Source organism: Musca autumnalis, unplaced genomic scaffold (genome assembly GCF_047663935.1).
Source record: "Musca autumnalis isolate F117 unplaced genomic scaffold, ASM4766393v1 scaffold_3, whole genome shotgun sequence".
Lineage (NCBI taxonomy): Eukaryota > Metazoa > Arthropoda > Insecta > Diptera > Muscidae > Musca > Musca autumnalis.
Window position 1 is genome coordinate 15,177,331 of NW_027411866.1, and position 25,343 is coordinate 15,202,673.

At 33.7% G+C, this 25,343-nt stretch overlaps 3 protein-coding genes across 4 annotated transcripts; 2 read left to right on the top strand and 1 right to left on the bottom strand.

Annotated features, from left to right (window-relative positions):
- Positions 1 to 104: 104 nt before the first annotated feature.
- Positions 105 to 8,821, top strand: LOC141397075 (adenosine deaminase 2-like). Its single transcript, XM_073972937.1, has 6 exons — positions 105 to 144; positions 5,984 to 6,481; positions 6,548 to 6,708; positions 7,082 to 7,287; positions 7,444 to 7,580; positions 8,263 to 8,821. Exons 1-6 carry the CDS (start codon positions 105 to 107, stop codon positions 8,724 to 8,726), a joined length of 1,506 nt encoding a protein of 501 aa, XP_073829038.1. The 3' UTR covers positions 8,727 to 8,821.
- A 2,867-nt stretch (positions 8,822 to 11,688) lies between these two features.
- LOC141397077 (adenosine deaminase 2-like) lies at positions 11,689 to 19,864 on the top strand. Its single transcript, XM_073972939.1, has 7 exons — positions 11,689 to 11,698; positions 12,551 to 13,048; positions 13,106 to 13,275; positions 15,334 to 15,509; positions 17,693 to 17,829; positions 18,660 to 18,844; positions 19,541 to 19,864. Exons 1-7 carry the CDS (start codon positions 11,689 to 11,691, stop codon positions 19,826 to 19,828), a joined length of 1,464 nt encoding a protein of 487 aa, XP_073829040.1. The 3' UTR covers positions 19,829 to 19,864.
- Positions 19,865 to 21,248: 1,384 nt separating this feature from the next.
- LOC141398966 (uncharacterized) lies at positions 21,249 to 23,369 on the bottom strand. Of its 2 annotated transcripts, none has more exons than XM_073976816.1 (2): positions 23,064 to 23,369; positions 21,249 to 22,994 (listed from the first exon to the last, which is right to left on the bottom strand). In XM_073976816.1, exons 1-2 carry the CDS (start codon positions 23,237 to 23,239, stop codon positions 21,626 to 21,628), a joined length of 1,545 nt encoding a protein of 514 aa, XP_073832917.1. In that variant the 5' UTR covers positions 23,240 to 23,369; the 3' UTR covers positions 21,249 to 21,625. The 2 variants fall into 2 exon arrangements, with proteins under 2 accessions (XP_073832917.1, XP_073832916.1); XM_073976815.1 differs by having other exon boundaries at positions 21,249 to 23,009.
- Positions 23,370 to 25,343: the final 1,974 nt, after the last annotated feature.

Here is a 25,343-nt window from a genome sequence, read left to right on the forward strand (position 1 = left end):
TTTGAACTTAGACTGGCATGATGATTTTCTTGTGTCTGTCTCATTGGGTAGGAGTCGCAAAGAACCCCACCGTCCGACGAGCTTTTGCCGTGCCATACGCGACCATGCCAGCACAGCGACACCTAACCACAAATAGCCTCCAGGGTTTGTAATCTCGACCAGGACAGGACAAATCCAGGGAGATTTTAATGCTAAAGTTGGGCAAGAAGAAACAACCGGAATCACCGGAAAATTTGGCTTAGGACAACGGAATGAAAGAGGAGAACGACTAATACAATTCTGTCAAGAACACAGTTTTAAGGTTGCTAATACTATGTTTCGCCTCCATCCAAGACGACTTTACACCTGGAAATCGCCACAAGACAATAACAGAAACATTGTTAGAAACCAAATTGACTACATTTTAATAAATAGGCGATATTCCTCCTGCATTAATAAATGTTCTACGTATCCAGGAGCTGATGTTCCCTCGGATCATAATCTTCTGTTAGGGAAATTACAGATAAAGCTAACTACTATCCGAAAGAAAACACCAAAGCGAAGAGTTAACATTCAAAAATTAAACGATCCTTCCACTAAACAATCCATGAAAGATCACCTTAATGCAGGACTACAAAATATAGATGGAGAAGATGTCGAGACCTTATGGAACAATGTAAAAAATTCCATAAATACTATAACCAGCAATATCCTTGGAACCACAACATCTAAAAGAGAGGACACATGGATGACCGACGAGATACGCGCACTTCGCATAGAAAGGAGCAAACATAAGAATTCAAACTATGAAAGATATTGGGAAATTAATCAAGAAATAAAAGTCGCAACTCGGGCCGCAAAAAATGCGCAATTAAACAAACAGTGCCAGGAAATTGAAAGACTCCAAATCTTACATGACGATTTCAATCTCCACAAAAAGTTAAAAGAGGCATCTGGAATATATTCAAAAAGATCATCTACATTTATTTTCGATGAGAATAATACAGCCATATATGAAACTGCAGAAAAGAAAAAACACTGGGAAAAATATGTTAGAAGTCTGTTCACAGATACCGCAAGAACCGAAATGCATAGCATAGATGGAGAAGCCAATTTTGGGGGAAGACGCATTACAGAAAGCGAATTAGATGTGGCCATAAATTCAATGAAAAACAACAAAGCTACCGGGCCGGATGAAGTCCCATCTGAATTACTTAAATTACTAGATGGAAGAAATACACAACTATTGTTGAAGTTATACAACCAAATTTATGAAACCGGACAATACCCTCAAGATTGGCTAAAATCTACGTTTATTATGATTCCCAAGAAAAACAATGCGAAGACGTGCGGAGATTATAGATTAATAAGCCTTATGAGTCATGCCCTAAAAATATTTTTAAAGATAATACATAGGCGCATATACCCAATATGTGAAGCACATATGGGGAAAACGCAATTTGGTTTCAAGGAAGGCATGGGAACTCGAGAGGCCCTACTTAGTTTGAATGTACTCATACAAAACTGCCGCGATGTACAAAAAGATGTCTACGTATGTTTTGTCGACTACGAAAAGGCATTCGACACGGTCAACCACCACAAATTAATGGAAATTTTGATTTCAATTGGGTTAGAGGATAGCGACATAAAATGCATCAGAAACCTATACTGGCAACAGACCGCAAACATTCAAGTAGATGGTGAAATTACTGGAAATGTTCCAATTTCAAAAGGTGTAAGGCAGGGGTGCATACTATCGCCCCTTCTGTTTAATCTGTACTCTCAAAAAATATTTGAGGAGTCAATATGTGGAAAAAATATCGGAATAAGAATAAACAACACAATTATAAACAATATTCGTTATGCCGACGACACCACCCTAATTGCAAGCAGCCTCGCAGGACTACAAAAACTAATAGATGCTCTTGAACATGCAAGTACGTCATATGCCTTAAAAATTAATATAAAAAAGACAAAGTTCATGATTATAAGTAGAAGAGGCGTCGAATCCAACACTCTTTTAAGCATCAATGGTACTCCAATAGAAAGAGTCTCAACATTCAAATATCTCGGAGTTCAAATTAATGAAAAATGGGATCCATCAATGGAAATAAAATGTCGAATTGAAATGGCAAGAAACTCTTTTTTTAAGTATCGAAAAATATTAACGAGCCATGACATAACCCTGGGAACAAAAAAACGATTTGTTAAATGCTACATATGGTCAGTACTATTATACTCGGCAGAAACATGGATACTAAAAACAGCTGACGAGAGAAGACTGCACTCGTTTGAGATTTGGATATACCGACGGATCTTAAAGATATCCTGGATAGATCACATTTCAAATAATGAAGTACTGAGGCGAATGAATACCGAAAGTCAAATGATCAGAATGATAAAAACGAGAAAAACTGCTTATTTGGGACATCTTATGAGAAACAGAAAATATAATCTCCTCCAAGCTATCATAAGATCCAAAATGGAAGGACGCCGTCCGAGAGGGAGACGAGAAATAACATGGATCAAAAACATTCAGGAATGGACAGGACACCAAGATGAAACAAGCCTTTTAAGCGCCGCCAGAAATAGAGATCTAGCTATAATTGAATGAAATATTTTTTTTATTTTATTATACATATACAATCAAACAACTCTGTAATAATCAACATTGTATGATCGCTAATATCCGAATACGGATTTGCAAATAAAGAAGAAGAAGAATTTTTACACTCTTTCTTGTGTTCAGAAAAAAGAGACTGCGACTGTAGGGATCAAAAAATTGGCTTGCTTGGCTAGGTATCTTTAAGCGAGTGCTTCCAAAATGTATCGAGCGCAGTGCATTTTCATAACTCCGTGTGGACTGCATCGAAAGATGTATTGAAATCATAACTCTGCATTGCACTACTTCCAAACTTTTTTGCTGGGTAAACGGATTAACCCAGTGGTTTCGGTTTCAACTATCAATTCCATAGCGCAAACGTCAAATAAATCCTCATTAAGTGGATTAATACGAAATACATTTACGAAATCCACTCGATTTCAACTGTCAATTCCATGGCTCAAACGTCAAATGAAATCCAATCGATTTCAGATGAGTTTTCATTTGACGTATACACAAAGGAATTGACAGATGAAATTGAGTGGATTTCGTAAATGTAAACATAGCATAACCCGGCAAAAAACTCTAATGTAACCGTACTATTACGATGATTAAGTGCATTATCTTGATTTATTTAACAAAAGTGACAACTTAAATCAACTGGACTTGCTAATCCAAGCATAATCTAAACGGGGTATTATGCTATAATAGCATCTTTACCTTACTAGGCGTTTACACCAGACAGTTTGTCCTCAAATACAACTCTGATTTACTAACACATACACATGGTACAATAATGGTAGGCCACAGCTAACAGCTGATTACAATTTTTTTTCTGTTATGGCCTATTCTGTCAAAAGCAGGGTTGAAATTTTTTACTGTTGTTGACATTATGCAATTATAAAGGTGAATTGTTCCAACAAAAAACTGCTTTAACACTATATTTGGAAATTGAAAACGAGGACCAGAAATTTTATTCGCGTGGCTAAATGTTGTTGATTTTTTAGTATGCAGTAATACATACGAATGAACGATTTGTCAAGTATTGCATTTTTTTTTTGAAATTTGTTTTAAAAGTTCGGGAACGGAAAAATTACAAATATTGTAACATTTCTAGCTGAAATGTCGCGTATCTGCAAATCGAATTCCAGCAATCACGATGTTAGATCAGTCAAACTTTTCAAGTAGAAGATAAGAAAATGGAGCATAACTGAAGTGATTATTATTTTTTACTCTATTTGGTACTTTTAAAATAAACAGTGGATTTCATATGATTTTGTAAAACCGACTAGCTATGCATATACATCTACCTTTATTATTGCTCCATGTCATTTGACGTTTTAAGCCATTGCTACAGGGTTGTATTTTTCAGCAATTTTCATACCTGGCCTACCTCCACTTTATTATGCCATGGACATACATACATTTGTCGGCTGTCTTCCAGCTGTCCATATTTTTTTTTCAAAGACAGTTGGGCTAGCAAATTTTTGACAATTTTGTAAAAACAAGTGAGATTATGATTGAAATGTGTTGAAAACAAAAGAACAAAAACAAAATATGTGAATGTAAAACAAAAAGAAATCGACGATTTTCATTCATAATTTTACAACTGTTTTTGCAGTTGTCTGGACGCCTACGTCACACAGGCAAGTTTAGGGTTTTTAACAATCAATACATGAACTCAACTGTCCTGTCATGTGTAAACTCAGGGTTTGAGATTACAGTAAATTTGGACTTTAACTATGTTTAGATTTACGAAATTTATAATATGTTTTCTTTTACGAAATCCACTCGATTTCAACTGTCAATTCCATTGCTCAAACGTCAAATGAAATCCAATCGATTTCAGATGAGTTTTCATTTGACGTATACACAAAGTCCCGGTCCACACTAGAGTGCTTTCATTGAAAAAAATTCATGAAATTATGCGTCTCTAGATCGACCTCCATAGTAGATTAAAATCATAAAATTTTTTTTGTTGATTTCAAACATATCGCAATAATCAAGGTGGATGCATATGCGCAGCTGATCGAACATGAATTTTCAAAACAAGTTGTTGTAAATTGAATTAGTCATACAAAATATACGACAATATAGAACTTTACTACTTTATTTCGAAAATTATCGTAAAATTATCTATATATCGTATTAATTTTGTATAGTACTAACAAATGAAAAAATAAAAAATAATTTTATCGTTGAGACATCATAATAATAAATTTTGATAGATAAAATTTGTGTTCAGAACTTGCAAAATATTACTACTTGCAGCAGTTTTCCCGTTTAGTGCTCAAAATGTGTTCCCGTACTCCGAAATCTAGGAAGACTTGCACTTCTCTTTAAACAAATATAGCGCCCAGTAACATCCTCTTCTCCTGTTTTGTACCATACAATTTTGGCCTAGTAGAAACTTGCAGCATGTTCATTGGCATCTAAATACGATAACTGATACGTTAATTTTGATAATTTTTGAGTTTTTGCAATTTCCGCCATTTTTCCGTTCCCGTATTTTTTAAGATATTTGTATGGGGAAGCAATTTTTGACAATTCGCACTTTTTTCTAACATAACCATTAAAAAAGTAAGGGAACAGAATGAAAAATAGCATTGTAACAAAGTAATTTAATATTTTTTCACATTGTTTACAAATTTTGATAATAAAATTTTTTGTTGCAGCAATTGATCATCTACCTTGTTTATTCTGCCACGTGAAAATTGTTGCAACTTTTGGTACTTTTTTAGGCGATGTTGATTTTGCTGAAATCACGAAATGAGATGATTTCATTTTTGTATGCAAAGTCATGATAAATTTTGCTTGATTCCGCGCGAAATCATGAAACGACGCCGAATGTAAACCAAACATTATGCTTTCAATTGTGAATTCGATTGCTTAAACGTCGAATTAAATCCAATGGATTCCAGATGAGATTTCATTTGGCGTATACGCAAAGTCCCGGTCCACACTAGCGTGAATTTCATTAAACAATTTTGTGAAATTAGACGTTTTTGATCGAATTCCACACTACAGCAAATTCATGATTTAACTCTGCTATGGAACTCGATCTAGAAACGCATAATTTTATGACATTTTTTTATGAAATTCACGCTAGTGTGGGCCGCGACAAAGGAATTGACAGCTGAAATCCACTCGTACTATAAAAGGCGTTTTAACCTCCTTTAATTGACAATTCAGATATACTGGATTTACTAAATCTAGTCATATGTAAGCGTGTAATAATTTTTCAACGTGGCGCAAACGTTGGCAAACACCCATTTGTACTCGGCAATAAGGAAGAGATTCCTTATCATCTATGAATAAATATATATTTTTTAGAAATATTCTTCTTGAGCCCTGATTCTTTTACTAACTTTTTCATATATTCCCGTTTGTTTTCCCTTTCAGCCTACAAAGATGCCCGTGATGCTATTATACATGCTGAAGATCTACTAAGTATTGGTGGTCATTTACAATTAACACCTCGTGAAGAAAAAGTCGATGAAATTTTCCTCTACTATAAATCGCATGAATTGGCTAAAGGATTTGAAGATCCTGAACAAAATCCTTCCGGCATGCATTTCTTTAAAGCCAAGCCCTTAATCGAACGAAGTCAAGTATTTCATTTCCTTCAAAAAATGCCCAAAGGAGCAGTGCTGCATGCCCACACATCAGCAACGGTATCTTCTAAATGGGTTGTAAGGAATATATTCTATATGCCAGGATTATTGAGATGCCAAAATAAAGATGGAGTTAGTATATTGACATTCCGTCGTAGACCTGAATATCATGGTTGTGCCACTGAATATGTTTCGGTGAGTGAGGAAAGGAGTCATGCAGCATCGGCTGAAGCATATGATCGGGCATTGGAGGGGCTTATTAATTTATTTACACCAATGCCGGAATGTAAGTTGTTTAACTGAGGTAAAGATTTTAGCAATAATCTCAATTGTTTTTGTTCGTAATTTCTAGTGGAGTACTCGACCATTAATCGTGTTTGGACGAAATTCCAGAATCAGTTTAATACCATGTCTGATGTTTTACTGTATTTACCCGCTTATCGAGCTTACCATTGGCAAATGTTGCAGGAAATGTACGATGACAATATTATGTATGCCGAAGTGAGAATGAAAGCTCTGTTCCAGAACTAAAAAGTTTTTACAATTTTTACCACTTTTACACATTTTGCGTTCCCGTACACAAAATTTATATGAAAATCGTTTACGACTTTTACAACTTTTACGACTTTTACCACTTTATAAAGTACGGGAACAGGCCAGAATATGTACGAGGTGAGTTTTAAAAGAGGCTGGCTTAATGCCTAATTCACACCGGCAACTAAAACCAGTATTTGGGGTAAATACGTTATTTATTTTACAGATATTCAAACGAATTGACAATATATACTAGATGTTTTATTAAAACTGGTTTGCTGTATGTGCGGTTTTGCACTATATTGCTTTGATCATTCTTCATTCTGTATGTGTCCTTCCATTCCACAGCCAGTTTAATGTTGTTTTTCTTTCTTCCGTACAGTTATACGACATTAATGGTAATACATTTTCACCAGAACGATGCCTTAACGAACTCATGGATATTGTTGAACAATTTAAACAACAATATCCAGATTTCTTGGGTGTTAAAGTTATTATCGCACCCAATCGTAATTCTGAGCCAATGCAGAAGCGTTTTGACACTTTCAAAATGTATCAGTAAGTATTATTTTAGCACTGGAATTAAACGATGGGTTCAATGACTGACTGACTGACACTGAAGTATAATGAAGACATTTGTTTTGTTTGATATAAATGTAATTGACGTTTCACTATTTGATTAATTTTAAAATCTGATGATTTATTTTTATAAAGCTCAATGTATCCCAAAGAGGTAATTGGCTTCGATTTGGTGGGCCAGGAAGATACAGGAAAACCATTAGAGAATTTTGTTGATATTCTGCAAAGCAAACCAAAAACTGCAAAATTCTTTCTCCATGCTGGAGAGACAAGTAAGTAGTAAAAAAGCAGTTAGTTACACTAATAGTACGTTTACATAAAACCGGATTTAATGAATTCTATTGCGTATACGTCAAATAAATCCTTATAAAGAAGGTTAACCCGCAAAAAAGCTATAATATAAACAGACTATAATGCTTATTATAATGATAGACTTCTCTATATAGATTTATTTGAAGTATAAAGGCGCATTTAGACTACCCCTTCATGTAATTTGACCTTGAATTTATGAAAACAACTAATAAACGCTAGTCTGAAGGGCTCGGCACATACTGTCCGTTGTGAGTCGCGTCACGCGTCAAAAACAACAACCAGATGAAAAATGTGTAAGTGATGCCAAGTTTGTTATTAAAGTTTTCATGTGGTTGTTGTAACGCGGCACTCAACGGACCGTATGTATCGAGGCCTTAAGCGTACTTCAATTTATGAAAATAAACACTTATTAGAGGCAGTTTGCACTTAACCGGATTTAATAAACCCACTGGGTTTCAAATGTCAATTCCATAACCCAAACGTCAAATAAAACGTCAAAGTTAATCCTGCAAAAAGCTCTAATGCAAACGCCGTTTTATAATAAGATAGAGTAATTATTATAAGTGTCAATGTAAACGTATCCTAAGATAGCATTGTAAATCACCTTTCTATTTCAATATTTACACAAAACATCCTTTACAGATTGGTTTGGTTCCCCCATCGACTATAATCTACTGGATGCCATTCTTCTGAATGCCACACGTATTGGTCACGGTTATGCTTTGATGAAACATCCCATGTTATGGAATGCTGTAAAATCCCGTGATATAGCTGTTGAAGTAAATCCCCTGTCAAATCAAATATTAGATTTGGTATGGGATTTACGTAATCATCCTGCTGCTTTGTTTGTTGCTGAAAATATACCCATGGTTATTTGTAATGATGATCCTGGTTTTTGGGATGCTAAGGGATTGAGTTACGATTTTTATTATGCCATTATGAGCATGGCGCCCTATAATGCCGGTTTGAAGACCCTTAAGCAATTGGTGTGGAATTCGTTGAAATATGCAACATTTGATGAAAGTGAAAGGAAGAACGCCTACGCAGTCCTACAAAAGAAATGGAATGTATTCATTGATGATGTCCTTAATGGTTTGGTAGTTTAAGACGTCAGCTTTATTTGGTTTTCATATATTGATATACTGCCCCATCTCAAAAAATTTGATGTAAAATGTTTGATAATAAACTTCAAATAATTTTATATGGAGGAATTATAATCATTAAGAAAGCTAATGTAAATGTGGCCTAATTTTAAAAAGCATGGTAGAACAAATATAAGGTAAAGTTAATACTACAACAAATACAACTCGAACAACAACCACAAAGGAATTTGTTTTGTTTGTAACATTACTGCCAGTTGTATTTGTAAACAAAACAAGGAAATGTCTATAAATTATTGGAATTTAAAAAACTAATAATTTTTCACATTTGGTTGAATATTTTGGAAAACATGAATGAAAATTCGTTACATTTTCAATCGTTATGTTTCCATATCATTCCACTAAATGCATAAATTCTCGCAGAAAGTAGAATTCTTGCAGAAAAGTTTGGGGTCGCTGGAAATTCATAGAAAAAGGAGAAACTGTTTCAATGTTTTGTTTTAGAAATCAAAGAAGCACATGTTTATTAGGGCTTTATTTTTTTAAATTTTAACAAAATACCTCACATATTAACAAACGTTGTATCGCCTCTACAAGCGGTGATTTACTGCGCGGCTTGTCGTTCGAACTTGGAGGAGGTTACATATCATTGATATGAAGAAGTCTTTCTGGGAAATGGTTTTTTCCGAATGATATATTTTTTTTTCTCAAAAAATATATGTCCCTCATGTACATCGAAATAGAAATAAATGTATAAAATGTCATATGAAATTTGACACTAACGTTACAACCCAGTTCAGTCAGCTGTGTATTGCTGCTACCTTTTCTTATTCTACCATGGTTAAAAAGGGAAATAAGTCCCGGTCCACACTAGCGTGAATCCCATTATGAAATTTCATGAAATTAGGCGTTCTTGAATCGAATTCAACACTACAACAATTTTATGATTTTACTCTACTATGGAACTCGATCTAGAAACGCCTAGTTTGATGAAATTTTTGCAATGAAATCTCTTTAGTGTGGACCGGTACTAAATGTGTTTTTTTGTTAAGCAAAAGTATGGCATACTTTTTGGAGGCGCAATAAAAAACTATTTTTTGTCAGATTTTCGTAGGTCGATGGTCAGACTAGCAAGGTTTCATGAAACCAATTTCGTTAAAGTTTCATTTCAAATTTCGTTAATGTCCACACACGTTAAAGTGAAATTTAAGATCTTTGCGTGTCCTCTTTATTTTACCATTCGCGTTTGTTGTGTTTCTCATACCAATAAAAACAAAAAAAGACATAAATAAACCAAAAAACAACATAAAATAATTAACATTAATAATTAAATTAATATTAATAGTTAAATTTTCACTATTTCATTAAATAAATGTTTTTATTAAATATATTTATGTTTGTTTTGTTGTTAACGTTTGCTTGAGAAAATAAAAATGAAAGAAAATTGAAGAAATAATCTTGCAACGAAGAACAAGAAGAGGCAACACAACAAACACAGAAAACCATGTACATGGGTTTCACTACTTCATACCCCTCGCCTATAAACTTGACGTCGCCATGTTGAAATCGTGCTAGTCTGACCATCGACTAGGGAAACCCTCAACGGAAAAAGTTTATGTTATCCGGATAACCTTATCTGGATAAGGTCTCCTATAGGAAAATGTTTTCTGGACAAAGCCAATGGATTCCCATGGTTTGTGCAGCTCACCCACATAACGCACATGTGACTAATCACCATGACAGGGTTTTAAAGATTTTTTTGATCTTGATTTAAAATGTGATTTATTATAGCATGTGATTTTACATTTACTCCATGGAAAAGAATTAATCCGGTTAATTTAGGAAACCAACTCCCTTTCTTAAATATTCAGCTGAAAGAGATGGTGACAAAATCAGTTGTGCGTATCTAGAGTCTAGACTATCTATACACTATCTATATACGTATCATTTTGACGTAATCAAATTGAAAAATATTTATTTCAATCTTATAATTTATGGCAGTGTTTTAATTTATTTTATTTACTTTTACTTAGGGAAAAAGACCCATAACACATTCAAAATAAATGTTATTCAACATAACAACATATGTATATATAAGTGTATGTACTAAAGAAATCAAAGTTTTTGTTCTTGCAGAAACATTATTTTGCTCATCAGTATATAAACTGGATGTTTTCAATTAGTTTTTTTCATTAAAGTTAGTTGAGGAACAGGGAACAGAAGAACATGTTTCAAATTACTCGGAATTTTGTATTAATTTCTTTGAATTTTTTGTTTATAACAATAGCATGTGTTGAATCTTCGATTATACCTATCACGACGACACAAGTTTTTAAATCATGTAAGTTTCAAAATAATAAAAGATATTTAATAGGAAAGATAAAAAATTGTAAAGACATCTACGTTAAGTTTTTTTTTTTAATTTATTGCATTCTGTTGGATGTCGGTAGTAATTAATTGCGTGTGTCCGTTGTTTTATGCATTTACTATGCATTTACACAGGACAATTTGTCTTAAAATACAACCCTGATTTACTAAAACATACATACATTTGTCGTTCGGCTCCAAGCTGTCTGTCATTTTTTCACAGACAATAGGGATACATTTTTGACATTTTTGTAAAAATAAGTGAGATAATAATTGAAATGTGTTAAAAAAAGAACATGACCAATAACAAAATATGTGAACAGAAAACAAAAAGAAATCGATAATTTTCATACATAATTTTACAACTGTTTTTACAGTTGTCGGGTCGTCTACGTCACACAGGCAAGTTTTGGGGTTTTGACTATAACTACATGAACTTAGTTGGCCTGTCATGTGTAAACGCAGGGTTATTTTTGTTTTGAATAACGCAACGCACACGCGAATCATATCAAAAGTGTACCTTTTCCTCTTAAAAGTCAAAATCTACGAGGTCACGCAAGTAGTATAACAAAAACTCAATTTTGGCCGAAAAGTCTTCAAGATGTCAGAATGTTTGTTTACGTTTTTATACAATTTATTCACAATAACAACAAAATTGACAGATTGAAAGCAAGACGCTGGCGTTTTACGCCACCTTACAATTTTATCATGTTAAAAAGGTATAGCTAAAAGGAAAATACACTGATTAAAAAATTTTAAAAATTGTCTCTCTGTCCTTATATTTATCCTTGAAAAGAGATAGAGAGGGAGAAGAGATCACCATGATGTAATTAACAAGGTGAAGCAGAAACTACAACATCAAGCCTATTTTGATTGATACTTCAATCTGCCATAATTTTTGTTTAGGTTTTCCATGGCACAATAATGCAGGTACAGCGGCAAAATCAGCTAGTTATCACACTAGTTGTCAAAATTCGTTATTATGAATAAAAACACATACAAATTGTAAACAAGCAATTCACAATAATACATTATTGTGACCAAATTTGACGTTTGGTATGATTTGATGCATGTCGGAATAAGAAGGTGTTACATCAAATCATACAAAACGCAAATTTGCTCACAATAATGCATTACTGTGAATTGATTGTTTACATTTTGTGATTTTATTCACAATAATGCATTTTGACAACTGGTATGAAGATCAGCTGTTTCAGCCGCTCTACCTGTATTATTGTGCCATGATTTGATGTAATACTAAGTTTATATTTACGAAATCCACTCGATTTCAACTGTCAATTCCTTTGCTTATACGTCAAATGAAAACTCATCTGAAATCGCCTGGATTTCATTTGACGTTTGAGCTATGGAATTGACAGTGTGAAATTAGCTGGCTTATAGTTTCACATTATGTATTGCACCATGGAGATCGCATTCAAACTTGCCCTTACGCTTTGTTTCAGCCTACCAAGATGCTCGCGATGCTATCATACATGCTGAAGATCTACTAAGTATTGGTGGTCATTTACACTTAACACCACGTGAAGAAAAAGTCGATGAACTTTTCCTCTACTATAAATCGCATGAATTGGCTAAAGGATTTGTAGATCCTGAACAAAATCCCTCCGGCATGCATTTCTTTAAAGCCAAGCCCTTAATTGAACGAAGTCAGGTTTTTCATTTCCTTCAAAAAATGCCCAAAGGAGCAGTGCTGCATGCCCACACATCAGCAACGGTATCCTCTAAATGGGTTGTAAGAAATATATTCTATATGCCAGGATTATTGAGATGTCAAAATAAAGATGGAGTTAGTATATTGACATTCCGTCGTAGAACAGAATATCATCGCTGTGCTACTGAATATGTTTCGGTGAGTGAGGAAAGGCGTCAAGCAGCATCGGCGCAAGCATATGATCGGGAACTGGAGAGACTTATTAATTTATTTACAACAATGCCGGAATGTAAGTTGTATAAATATTTACATAATAACCGTAATCGATTTTGTTCTGAATTTCTAGTAGAGTACGCGACCATTAATCATGTTTGGACAAAATTCCAAAACCAATTTAGTACCATGTCTGATGTTTTACTATATTTACCCGCTTACCGAGCCTATCATTGGCAAATGTTGCAGGAGATGTACGATGACAATATTATATATGCCGAAGTGAGAATGAATATGTATGAGGTGGGTTTTTAAAAAGCGGGCAAAAGGCGAGGACACGTGAAATGCAATTTCGATTTCAAATGTCAATTCCATTGAGTATACCAAGGCACATTTATATAAGGTATATGGGCAAAACATATAACTTTGCGGGTTGCTTGTGCGTTTAAAAAAAAAATACATGTACCATGGTGGAATAATAAGGTATATCGCCAAAAACAGCTGGTCTTCATACCAGTTGTCAAAATGCGTTATTGTGAATAAAATCGCAAACAAAATGTAAACAAGCAATTCACAGTACTGCATTATTGTGAGCAAATTTGACGTTTGACATGATTTGATGATGTAACACATTCTTATTCCACCATGATATGTATTTCAATTTGAAATACATGTATTTTGTTTTTGTAGTTTTGAACGCACACTCAACACGCTACAACACAACTAATGTCTAATTTACATTAGCAAATTTTTCGTCATTTAGAGCTGTTTCGTCGTTTATTTGCTAGAACAGGCAACATTTTGCGGCATTTACTACACAAAAATAAATGACGATAGCTACGTCATTTATTCTAAACAACGCACGAAAACACCATACTATTATACGCAACCCTACTTTTTCGTCGTAAACTACCAAAAAATGCAACTGTTTTATGATGTCTTTGTTTGTTTGTGTGTGTTGTAGAGCAAAAATTATGTTTTTTTGTTTTTGGAATTAATTTAAGTTATTTGATACACATTTGTGTTGTGAAATTCCTATTTTTCTGAATAAATATATTGTGTGTAGAGTTGTGCAAATTGAACTATATTGAACTACCTAGTTCACTATCTAGTTCAATGGACACCGGTCGTTTCTTTGAACAAAATGCGTATACTTATTATCTCACGTTAGTTTGGATGATGTTGCTCATACGTTTTTGAACTAGGACAGTGAACTAGGTCGTTCAATTGCCCAACTCTAATTGTGTGCGTGTGTTTGTGTTATTGTATAAGTGTGTATGTGCGATTGTGTGCGTAAGCAAATGACGCAAAAAAAACAGATGTAAATACACTTCATTTGATTCTAGGATTTCGTAAAACGAAATCATTTAATATGCATATGTAAATTGGACTTAACAAATTTACAAAAACAACATTCAAAAGAAAATAGCTGTGTTCCAGAACTAAAAAGTTTTTACAATTTTTACGACTTTTACACATTTTACTCGAAAAAGCGTTCCCGTACACAAAAAAGTTGTAAAATGTTCACTTCACTTTAAACAAAAATGGCGCTGAATGACGCTCTCTTTAAAAACTTTTTACACGACAAATTTGGGCGAGTAAAAAATAGTAACATGGTTGCCGGCGTCTGATTGGCTGATACGCCGACTTTGACATTTGTTCCAGTTTTTTTGACGTATTTTCCATTTTTCCGTTCCCGAACTATTTGAGAAAACTTGTGTGTAAGAACAATTTTTTTGCAGTTCTCTCTTTTACGAGTTTTACCATTAGAAAGTAAGGGAACGAAGCTAAAATTGAATAATAGGGTTGTTCTTCAAATTTTCTCAGGAAAAATATAAATAGATTTTGAAAATCCTCTAAACTAGAATAAATTTGAATCAAAATGTAAATATAAAGCATACAGAACTTTCGAAGGTCATTGTTATTACAGGTTTACGATGAAAAGAAGTATTTTATGGTAGCAAATTTGGAAGTTTCATATTTCATGAGTAGATCCTATTACATTTTGGAAACCAAATTTACAAAAAAGTAAAAGTACAGCTGATTGTCTCTCCTATCGTATATAAATGTGCCTTGGAGTATACCTTAAATAAATCCTCATAAAGAAAGTAAACACAGCATAAAGCTCTAATGCGTACGGTATATTGAGTAAATACATAATTTATTTGACAGATATTCATTGGAATTGATAATATAAATGACGTGTTTTATTAAAATCCATTTGCTGTAAATGCGGATTTGCACTTTGTTCATTTCATCATTTTTTATCCTTTGTGTCCTTCCACGTCAGGATTATGTAATGCACCATGGTGCACATATTTAATAAACCATATTATTGCTGTTTTTCTTTCATCCATACAGTTATACGATTCGAATGGTACTATATTTTCACCGGAACGATGTATTAACGAACTCATGAATATTGTAAATCGATTTAAACAACAATATCCAGATTTCTTGGGTGTTAAAGTTATTATCGCACCCAGTCGTAATTCTGATCCAATGCAGAAAAGCTTTGACACTTTCAAAATGTATCAGTAAGTATTACCTTCATACAGGAATCAAAAGATAGGTTCAATGTGAAGTTAATCAGGGTAATTATGAATTTTTCCTCGGAATTTTCCGCACTGAAAATAATTTTAAAAATTTGAATTCTTTTAAAATCAAAAATTTAAAACTTTGAAAACTACTAGAATCATTTAAGTGTGGAGTATTCTCGCCGAATCCACAAAAATGTTTCCTTTTTGGACATAAATATGGAAATAAAAAAACTGTGGAATTGGGAAAAGGGAAAAAATTCCACACGGAATTTTTTTCATAAGTCCCGGTCCAAACTAGCTTGAATTTCATTAAAAAATGAATGAATGATGAAATTAGGCGTTTTTAGGTCGAATTCCCACTGCACCAATTTCATGATTTTACCCTACTATGGAACTCGATCTAGAAACGCCTAATTTCATGAATTTTTTAATGAAATTTATGTTAGTGTGGACCGGGACTAATTGCCCTGAATGTCAGTCACGCTGACAATGGCGTATAAAACGGCGTTTGCATTAGAGCTTTTTTGGTTAAGGTTAACCCGGCAAAAAGCTCTAATGCAAACGCCGTTTAATGATGACATTTGTTTTGTTTCACATATATATGTAAATGACATTTCTCTGATTGTTTAGTCGATGGTCAGACTAGCAAGGTTTCATGAAACCAATTTCGTTAAAGTTTCTTTTCAAATTTCGTTAGTCGATGGCCAGACTAGCAAGGTTTCTGGAAACCAATTTCGGTAAAGTTTCTTTTCAAGTTTCGTTAGTGTCCACACACGTTAACGTGAAATTTAAGATTTTTGCGTGTCCTCTTTATTTTACCATTCGCGTTTGTTGTGTTTCTCATAACAATAAACACAAAAAAAGACATAAATAAACCAAAAAACAACATAAAATAATTAACATTAATAATTAAATTAATATTAATAGTTAAATTTTCACTATTTCATTAATTAAAAGTTTTTATTAAATCTTTTTATGTCTGTTTTGTTGTTAACCTTTGCTTGAGAAAATAAAAATGAAAGAAAATGGAAGAAAAAATCTTGCAACGAAAAACAAGAAGAGGCAACATAACAAACACAGAAAACCATGTACATGGGTTTCACTACTTCATACCCCTCGCCTATAAACTTGACGTCGCCATGATGAAATCGTGCTAGTCTGACCATCGACTTAATTTTAAATTCTTATGCTAAGTTTACATTTACGAAATTCACTCGATTTCAACTGTCAATTCCATAGCTCAAACGTCAAATGAAATCTCATCTGGATTTCATTTGACGTTTAACCTGTGGATTTGAAAGTTGAAATCGTGTGGATTTCGTAAATGTAAACCAAGCATTACGGTAAAATGAGAATAAAGGTGAGAACACAATGAGAAATTCATTCAAATGCCATAATGGTAGAAACACAATGACTTTTGTTGCTTGCTTAATGCTCAATTTCATGTAAATGAATAAAGGCCAGGTACTACCTAATACAAATGCGATCCTGAATTCTTTGATTCTTTTACAGAAATTGAGACTTGGGTAAGCATGAATTTCTCATTGTGTTCTCACCTTAAAGGTAGAAACGCAATGACTTAGGTTACTAGCTTCACGCTCAATTTCATGTAAATGAAAAAAGGCCAGGTGCTACCTAATTCAAATGCGATCTTTTATTTCTTTATTCTTTTACGGAGATTGAGGCTTGTATAAGCAAAAATTTCTCGTTGTGTTCTCACCTTAAAGGTAGAAACACAATGACTTTTGTTGCTTGCTTCACGCTCAATTTTATGTAAATGAACAAAGGCCAAGTACTACCTAATACAAATGCGATCTTGGATTTCTTTATTCATTTACAGAATATCGGGCTTGGATAATCATGAATTTCTCATTGTGTTCGCACCCTTAAGGTGAGGCTTATCCAAGCCTCAATTTATATAAAGGAATAAAGAAATGCAAAATCTCATTTTAATGATGTAGTACATGAAATCGAGCGTGAAGTAAGCGACAAATTTCTTTGTGTTTGCACCTTAAGCTCGTTTCTCGCTTGTCAATTAAAAAGGAATGCCAGAGCCTCTTCGCAATTCCGCCGTCGTTCCCCCTTATACATATGTAATTTCACATTTGGAAAGCAAGCCAAGCAAAGCAAGCAACGGGCTGATTCTGTTTCTACCTTTATGATTTTTTTTTTTCATAAAGCTCAATGTATCCCAAAGAGTTAATAGGTTTCGATTTGGTGGGACAGGAAGATACAGGAAAAACACTAGTGAATTATGTTGATATTCTACAAAGCAAACCCGAAACTGCGAAATTCTTTTTCCACGCTGGAGAGACAAGTAAGTAGTTAAATGGTTAAATTTTCAATGTAAATAAAGCCCAGTAAAGGTTAGGTCACATTAGGCAAATATTTGCTCCAGCGACCGGCAATGTGCGCTTAGTCCCGGGCCACACTAAGCGTAATTTCACTGAAATTATGACATGAAAGTAAAAGAAAATGTAAAATATAATAGTCTGTATTGTAGTAGTATTGCAACAAAACAAAATTGCAGAATACATGAAACCGTGTACACTAGTTTCTTGAAATTATGTGTTTTCCAAAAAAAAAAATGCAAAGTTTCATATCAAAATTTCATTGAAATTACTCTAGTGTGCCAATGCCAATGCATTATTTCGTTATTGGAGAAAATATTTGCCCATTTACACTCGATTTCAACTGTCAATTTCTTTGAAAACTCATTTGAAATCCATTGGATTTCATTTGACGTTTAAGCAATGGAATAGACAGTTGAAATCGAGTGGATTTCGTAAATGTAAGTCCCAATTTACATTGGGCGAGTTTACTTGCGGCAATTGTCATTTTGTAGGAGAAAGAGGTGAGGCATATGGTAACCCTTTGCCTCTCAGCACCCTCTCTCACCTACAAACTGACAATTGCCGCAAGTAAACTCGCCTAATGTAAATTGGGACTAAACAAAGTATTATAGGCCGTTTACACATAACCGGGTTAACCCAGTGGGTCTGGGTTTCAAATGCCATTTCCATTGTGTATACTTCAAATAAATCCTCATAAAGAAGGTTAACCCTGCAAAAAACTATAATATAAACGCCGTATTATTACCTTTAGTCAACTTTCTACTTATATTTTTACACAAAAATTCCTTTATAGATTGGTTTGGTTCCCCCATCGACTACAATCTACTGGACGCCATTTTACTGAATACCACGCGTATTGGTCACGGTTATGCTTTGATGAAACATCCCATGTTGTGGAATGCTGTGAAATTCCGTGACATAGCTGTTGAAGTAAATCCGCTGTCAAATCAAATATTAGATTTGGTATGGGATTTATATGCCATTTAGATATGACACCATTAGCCGGATTTAGCCCATTATCAGGTTTTATTTGCTAAATCCAGCCAAAATCTACCAGATTTCCCATACAAAAATAAATCCTCCTATTGAGTGGATTTGTTTTAAATCTGGCATAAATCCTCGTATACAACTCTGTTTTTTGCAACATGTTGCTAGAAAATACAAAAAGTTGCAAGCTGGCACAAGAAACAAGGTAGATGCATCGGTGAATTGCTACACTAAAAATAATTTAAAATGTAAAAATTTGTAAACAAGGCGGAAAAATTAAATTTGTTTTGATGTACAAAGTTGATTTTAATCAACCAAGACTAATATTTATGATGTGTAAACGATAAAATAATTCGTTTATTTATTTTAGATGGGCAAACTGCGATAAAATAATTCTTTATTTGCTCTTTAGTTAGTATTAGTAGCATAATGTGCTAACATTTTCAGTATAAAAGAATAAATTTGTAATTTGACGTATGATATTTGAGACGAATTTAATTTAAAAAAAAAATTCGTTTGACGTTTCAAATTCGTTCAGATGGGCTGATGCATCTACCTTGGTAATTGTGCTATGAACAAAAATCAGCTGACTGCCATTTAAATCCTTCAAAATGTATATCTAAATGCAATGAGATTTGTACTGGATTTATTAAATCCAGTCGAGGATTTATGGCTAATCTAAATGAGCTATTACGTAATCATCCTGCTGCTTTGTTTGTTGCTGAAAATATACCCATGGTTATTTCTAACGATGATCCTGGTTTTTGGGATGCCAAGGGTTTGAGTTATGATTTTTATTATGCCATTATGAGTATGGCGCCCAATAATGCCGGTTTGAAGACCCTTAAGCAATTGGTGTGGAATTCGTTGAAGTATGCAACATTTGATGAAAAAGAAAGGAAAAAGGCCTACGCAGTCCTACAAAAGAAATGGAATGACTTCATTGATGATGTCCTTAAGGGTTTGGTAGTTTAAGACGTCAGCTATATTTGCGCTCATTATATTGATATACTGCCAGATTTCGATGTATTTGTTGTTTTGATAATAAGCATCTAATAATTTAAGATGGAGGTATTATCGTTATTATGAAGGATAGTGTAAACGTAGCCTTAGCGTGACAAAATGAAAATAAACGAGTTTTTATTAAGCAAAAGCGTTGTATACTTTTAGGAGGAGCAATCAAAAACAAACTTTTGTCACATTATCCTATGGAAACTCTCATCCGAACAAGTTTTCTATAGGAAAATGTTATCCAGATTAAGTTTTCTACAGGAAAATATTATCCTGGTAAAGGTTTCTATAGGAAAATGCTATTCGGATAGGGGTCTCTATGGGAAAATATATTATAGAAAAATTTTATCCGGATAAGATTTCCTGCAGAAAAATGTTATCCGGATAAATTTTTCTATAGGAAAATATTATCCGGATAAGTTTTTCTCTAGAAAAATGTTATCCGGATAAGGTTTTTTATAGGAAATTTCTATCCAGATAAGACTATTATAGGAAAATATCATCCGGTTAAACATTTCTACAGGAAAATGTTATCCGGTATAAGTTTTCTATAGGAAAATATTATCCGGGTAAAGGTTTCTATAGGAAACTGTTATCCGGATTAGGTTTCCAACAGGAAAATATTATCCGGGTAGGGTTTTCTATAGGAAAATATTCGGATAAGGTTTTCTATTGGAAAATATTATCCGGGAAAAGGTTTCTACTGGAAAATATTATCCGGATATGGATTTCTATAGAAAAATGCTAACCGGATAAGGGGTACATTTTTCTAATTACGACATTCGATTCGATCGATTATTTGCTCGTAAATGAAATAGTCGAACTATGAAAATAAATTCGCGCCAACAACCGTACATTTACTAAGGTAGACGCGTTAGCAATTTGTTACAACAATACCAAAATGTTTTAAAAAATAAATCATTTCGTACATTTTTCTAGCACAACTTCATATCAAAATTATTACCACCAAAAAACCAAAAGAATTATTCAACGATGTTAACAAATATTCACATTGTTCATTAATAGTTTTGTTTTTTAGTGTTTGTTTAAAAATAAACACATTTTTTACCATCTACTTTCTTAATGTTATTTGAAGAACACGTAGGTTTTCATAATTCGATTTTTTCGTTCACGAGCAAATACTTAATGGAATCGAATGTCGTAATTAGGCCCAAGGTTTTCTATAGGAAACTGTTATACGGACAATGTTTTCTATCCGAAAATGTTATCTGGATAAGGTTTTCTATGGGATAACGTTTTAGATCAACTGTATTTCATAGAAAACCAGTAGCAGCTAATTCATATCAAAGCTGTATGTCTTAGCAATCCTACATGTGACCCTAAATTGAACATGTTTCGAGTGTTATCGATATAAAATTCGGTATTGGACAGTATTTAAATTATTTTATTGGTTTTAGATTTTAAAACTTTTTTATGGTTTTAGTCAAAACGCAGAGAACAAATGCGGATAATTTTAAAACAAAAAAAAAAAAAAAAAAAAAACTAAACTACATTCCATTTTAAATAAAAAATTTCTTATAACTCTTATATTTCTGTGTGGGTGTACAGATACTATTGATTTTTCAAAACTAGTTTCCAACTTAGTGTTCATTATGAAGTATTTTAGAAATAAAAAGAAACATTAAAAAAAATAAACATAATATATTTTAAATATACAATAATAGTAGTTTTTCTTGTTGGGGTAATTATACAAATTAGAAACTTCTATAGATTTCACAGTTGTTGTTCCATCCCCACTACCTATTCATTACTATCTATTGTTATTTCATAAACTAGCTCATCATCATCATTTACATCTTCGGGACTTATCAATTCTACCTTTTGATGCTGGAGTTGTTGTTGGTTGATTATAAATTGTCTTCCCGAATGCTGTTGCTGCTGCTGATGATGGGGTAAGAAATGTTTTATATCATCTTCACTTATTATTTGTACTGAATCCATATGGCCATCTAATTCCTCATCTTCTTCATATTGTTGAATATATTGTTCACCTGTGATGATCTCGTCTTCATCTTCGGGTTCATTGATTTCAGTTTTAGGCCTTAATTGATGGTCCTGCGATTGTTCGTGTTCTTGCTGCTGCTGTTGTTCCTGCTGCTCATTTTGCGCACGCAGTTGTGCTTCCTCTTCCATTTTACGTCTTGTATTATTACGACACTGTATGGAGCGTTTATGGGCATCAAAGTAATTGATGTCCGTAAATTCTTCATTGCAGATCTGACACTCAAAGTGGGTCTGATGTAAATGCATAAGCTTGCGATGTCTGGCCATTTTATGGGCATCACGACATTGCATACCGCAGAAAGGACAAACAATCATCCGTCTTTTACCCATATGTACCGCCCTTACATGTTCCTGCAGACTAAAGTTCTTGTAATATGACTTGGGACAATGTTCACATTGAAATCGCCGCTTCTTTTCATGGGTTGCCTCTCGATGTCTTTTTAGCTGGGTATTTTGGGCAAAGGTTTTACCACACACCTCACAAATGTGGTCTTTTTCCTGGTGCCGTCGTTGGTTGTGGACCCTCAAGTCTTGTTTGGTGGAAAAATACAACTTACATATTTCACAAACATAAGGCCTGATACCCATGTGACGTCTGGCATGTCCCGCCAAATATTTGCAATCTTTATATGTTTCGTCGCAATAGACACATTGATAGCGGTTGGGCATCCCTGGAACCAGATGCGTTTTCAAGTGTTTGGGAATTTTGGAGCGAGCCATTATCTCTGGACAAATGCCACATTCAACGGGTAGTTTTTCATCAGTCTCTGAATTTGATATGGAAAACTCAACAATTGGAGTTCCATCAGGGTCATAATCTACAATACAGGCCACAAGTTCATCGAAAAGCATATACCTTCTATGAACCGTTGAGGATTGTGTGGCCTTGTCCTTATCATCTTCTTCGGGCTCAACTTCCTCTATTTTAGGCTCCACCTTCTCTCTGCACTCTTCTGCAACTCTTTCAGGTACTATGGTCTCTATTTGAGTTCTGGTATCAATGCCGTCGTATTGTTCTGGGAGCTGCTGCTCTTCTCCTTGTTCACCTTCTTCCACATGTTCTTCGTATCCAAATTCATCATCCTCTACATTCGCCTCTTCATCCCTGTTAAGTAGAACACTATTATTGGAATCTATCAATTCCGGTTTAATAATAATGGCATTGTGTGCTAACTGTTCATCTTCATCCTCTAATGCTTCCACGATTTCATAGTCATCATTGATGTATATTCCTCCACCATATTCCTCATCAGCGACGTGTTCGTCTTGATCAATTTCTATGCAATCGTCTCGGGAAAATTCATATTCTATGAAATTGTCCATATCTTCGTGAGCAGCAGTATCACACATATTCTCTGCTCTGGTGTGATGGGATGTTTCTTTTGGTTAATAAATTAATTGCTTCTTCTGCGTGTTTGTCTTTTTCTCACAGCGAGCGTCAAATATTTTGTCACATATGTAAAGGGATTTATAATTTGACTTTGATCATCCATTCACAGGAAAATATAATCAAAAACACTCACTGAGAATGGATTCCACATTTTCTCAGCTCTGAATGCAAGATTAATAATTGACGGAAAAGGGAAGTGCAATAGGGAAGGAAAAGAGCAACAAGTTCTCTATAAAGAAGGACTACGAAACTGTAACGGTAATTAAAAATTAATTACAACGTATCTAAAATGTTCGTTATCTATACTACAAAGATCTATTGGTGAAGATGAATAGAATATGTCTCCTTGACATGGTAGAACAATAAAAGGTAACAGCAATACACAGCTGATTGAACTGGGTTGTAACGTTAGTGTCAAATTCCATACGACATTTTAGATATTTATTTCTATTTCGATGTACATTAGGGATATATATTTTTTGAGCAAAAAAAAAAAAAATATATCATTCCGAAAAAAACTATTTTCCAGAAAGACTTCTTCATATCAATGATATGTAACCTCCTCCAAGTCCGAACGATGAGCCGCACAATAAAACACCGCTTATAGAGGCGGTACAGCGTTTGTTAATATGTGAGGTATTTTGTTAAATTTTAAAAAAATAAAGCCCCAATAAACTTGTTCTTCTTTTATTTCAGAAACAAAAGATTGAACCAGATTCTCTTTTTTCAATGAAATTCCAGCGACCCCAAACATTTTTGCAAGAATTCTACTTTCTGCGAGAAATTATGCATTTAGTGGAATGATGTGGAAACATCCAAATTGAATATGTAACGAATTTTCATTCAATTTTTCCAAAAATAAATTCAAATACTTTATAGACATTTCCTTATTTTGTTTACGTATATTTTTGACTCTAGCGTTACAAACAAAAACAAATTTATATGTGGTTTTTGTTGAGTTGTATTTGTTGTAGTATTTACTTTACCGGATATTTGTTCTACCATGTCTGCTTGAAGATATATTGAGTAGGTCTTCTGCGAATAGGATATGTATTTTTAGGTAGGTAATATGAAGAATTGTTTTTCAGATTATAGTATTCTAATTATAAAAATGGACTCCCTACTTAAAAAAGAGCTTCTGAATGAGTCATCCGCTTGTAAAAGATCTGTAAAATTTTATCTTCAATATATAGAATATCTACAGAAGAGGTATAAGTGGGATCTTGAACCTATAGAAGACTAACATAATATGTATGCATATAGATGGGATTCTACCCGGTATTTACCCAAAACTTGGGTAAATACCTTTTAAATGACTTTTTTGGGTGTTTATTTGGGTATTTAAAAATTTATTTTGAAATAAATATTTTGTTTTTCTGTCATATAGAAAATTGAAAATATAGCACAAAACGGCAAGAAAATCGGTTAAAATTCGCGATTTCATTATTTTATATGTTTCGTATCGGCTGTTAAGTCACATGTGGGTTGCAGGCTGCAAAAAGTATAATTTTGCGGGATAGGACCAAATCTTAAGATAATCAACAGAAATCGTGGATAAAACCATTTGATGCAAGGGATACGAAGGAACGTGGTCCAACATTGGGGTTTTTCTGCAAGAAGGTAAATAGGTAATATTTACACTTGCTTAATATGCAAATAAGGTAATCATATTTATATTGGAAGTAAAAATTGCTAAAACACCGTGTTTTTCCCTCTAATTTGAGCATTGTTGGTTCTATAGTTTCTACCTACATTTTGGGTAAATTTCTGGGTATTTACCCATTTTTGCCCAATTTACCCATTTTAATGGGTATTTACCACTTGGGTATTTACCCATTTCCCATCTCTATGTATGCATACATAAATTAAACACTTTAGGCGAAGAAGTTTACCTTCTATTTATAGTGTGGTAAGAACACAGAAGAAAATTTCTTCTAATTATATATAAGACGTATACATACGACGTCTTTTATATAAGACGTATAAGACACATATTCGACGTACCTCTTACTTATAGAACTATACTTGATCTTTAAAAACTAACATTTGTTTAAACTTTAAAGT

Bases quoted from the DNA above. Each gene is read 5' to 3' on its own strand.
- LOC141397077 (XM_073972939.1), top strand. The intron at 15,510-17,692 runs GTAAGTATTACC...TTTTTCATAAAG, and splicing joins GACACTTTCAAAATGTATCA to CTCAATGTATCCCAAAGAGT. The intron at 18,845-19,540 runs GCCATTTAGATA...AATCTAAATGAG, and splicing joins ATTTGGTATGGGATTTATAT to CTATTACGTAATCATCCTGC.
- LOC141398966 (XM_073976815.1), bottom strand. From the start codon at position 23,239: ATGTGTGATACTGCTGCTCACGAAGATATGGACAATTTCATAGAATAT. The intron at 23,010-23,063 runs GTTAGCACACAA...TTCCAATAATAG, and splicing joins TTAGAGGATGAAGATGAACA to TGTTCTACTTAACAGGGATG.
- LOC141397075 (XM_073972937.1), top strand. From the start codon at position 105: ATGCCAGCACAGCGACACCTAACCACAAATAGCCTCCAGG. The intron at 145-5,983 runs GTTTGTAATCTC...TTTCCCTTTCAG, and splicing joins AACCACAAATAGCCTCCAGG to CCTACAAAGATGCCCGTGAT. The intron at 6,709-7,081 runs GCTCTGTTCCAG...TTCCACAGCCAG, and splicing joins ATGCCGAAGTGAGAATGAAA to TTTAATGTTGTTTTTCTTTC.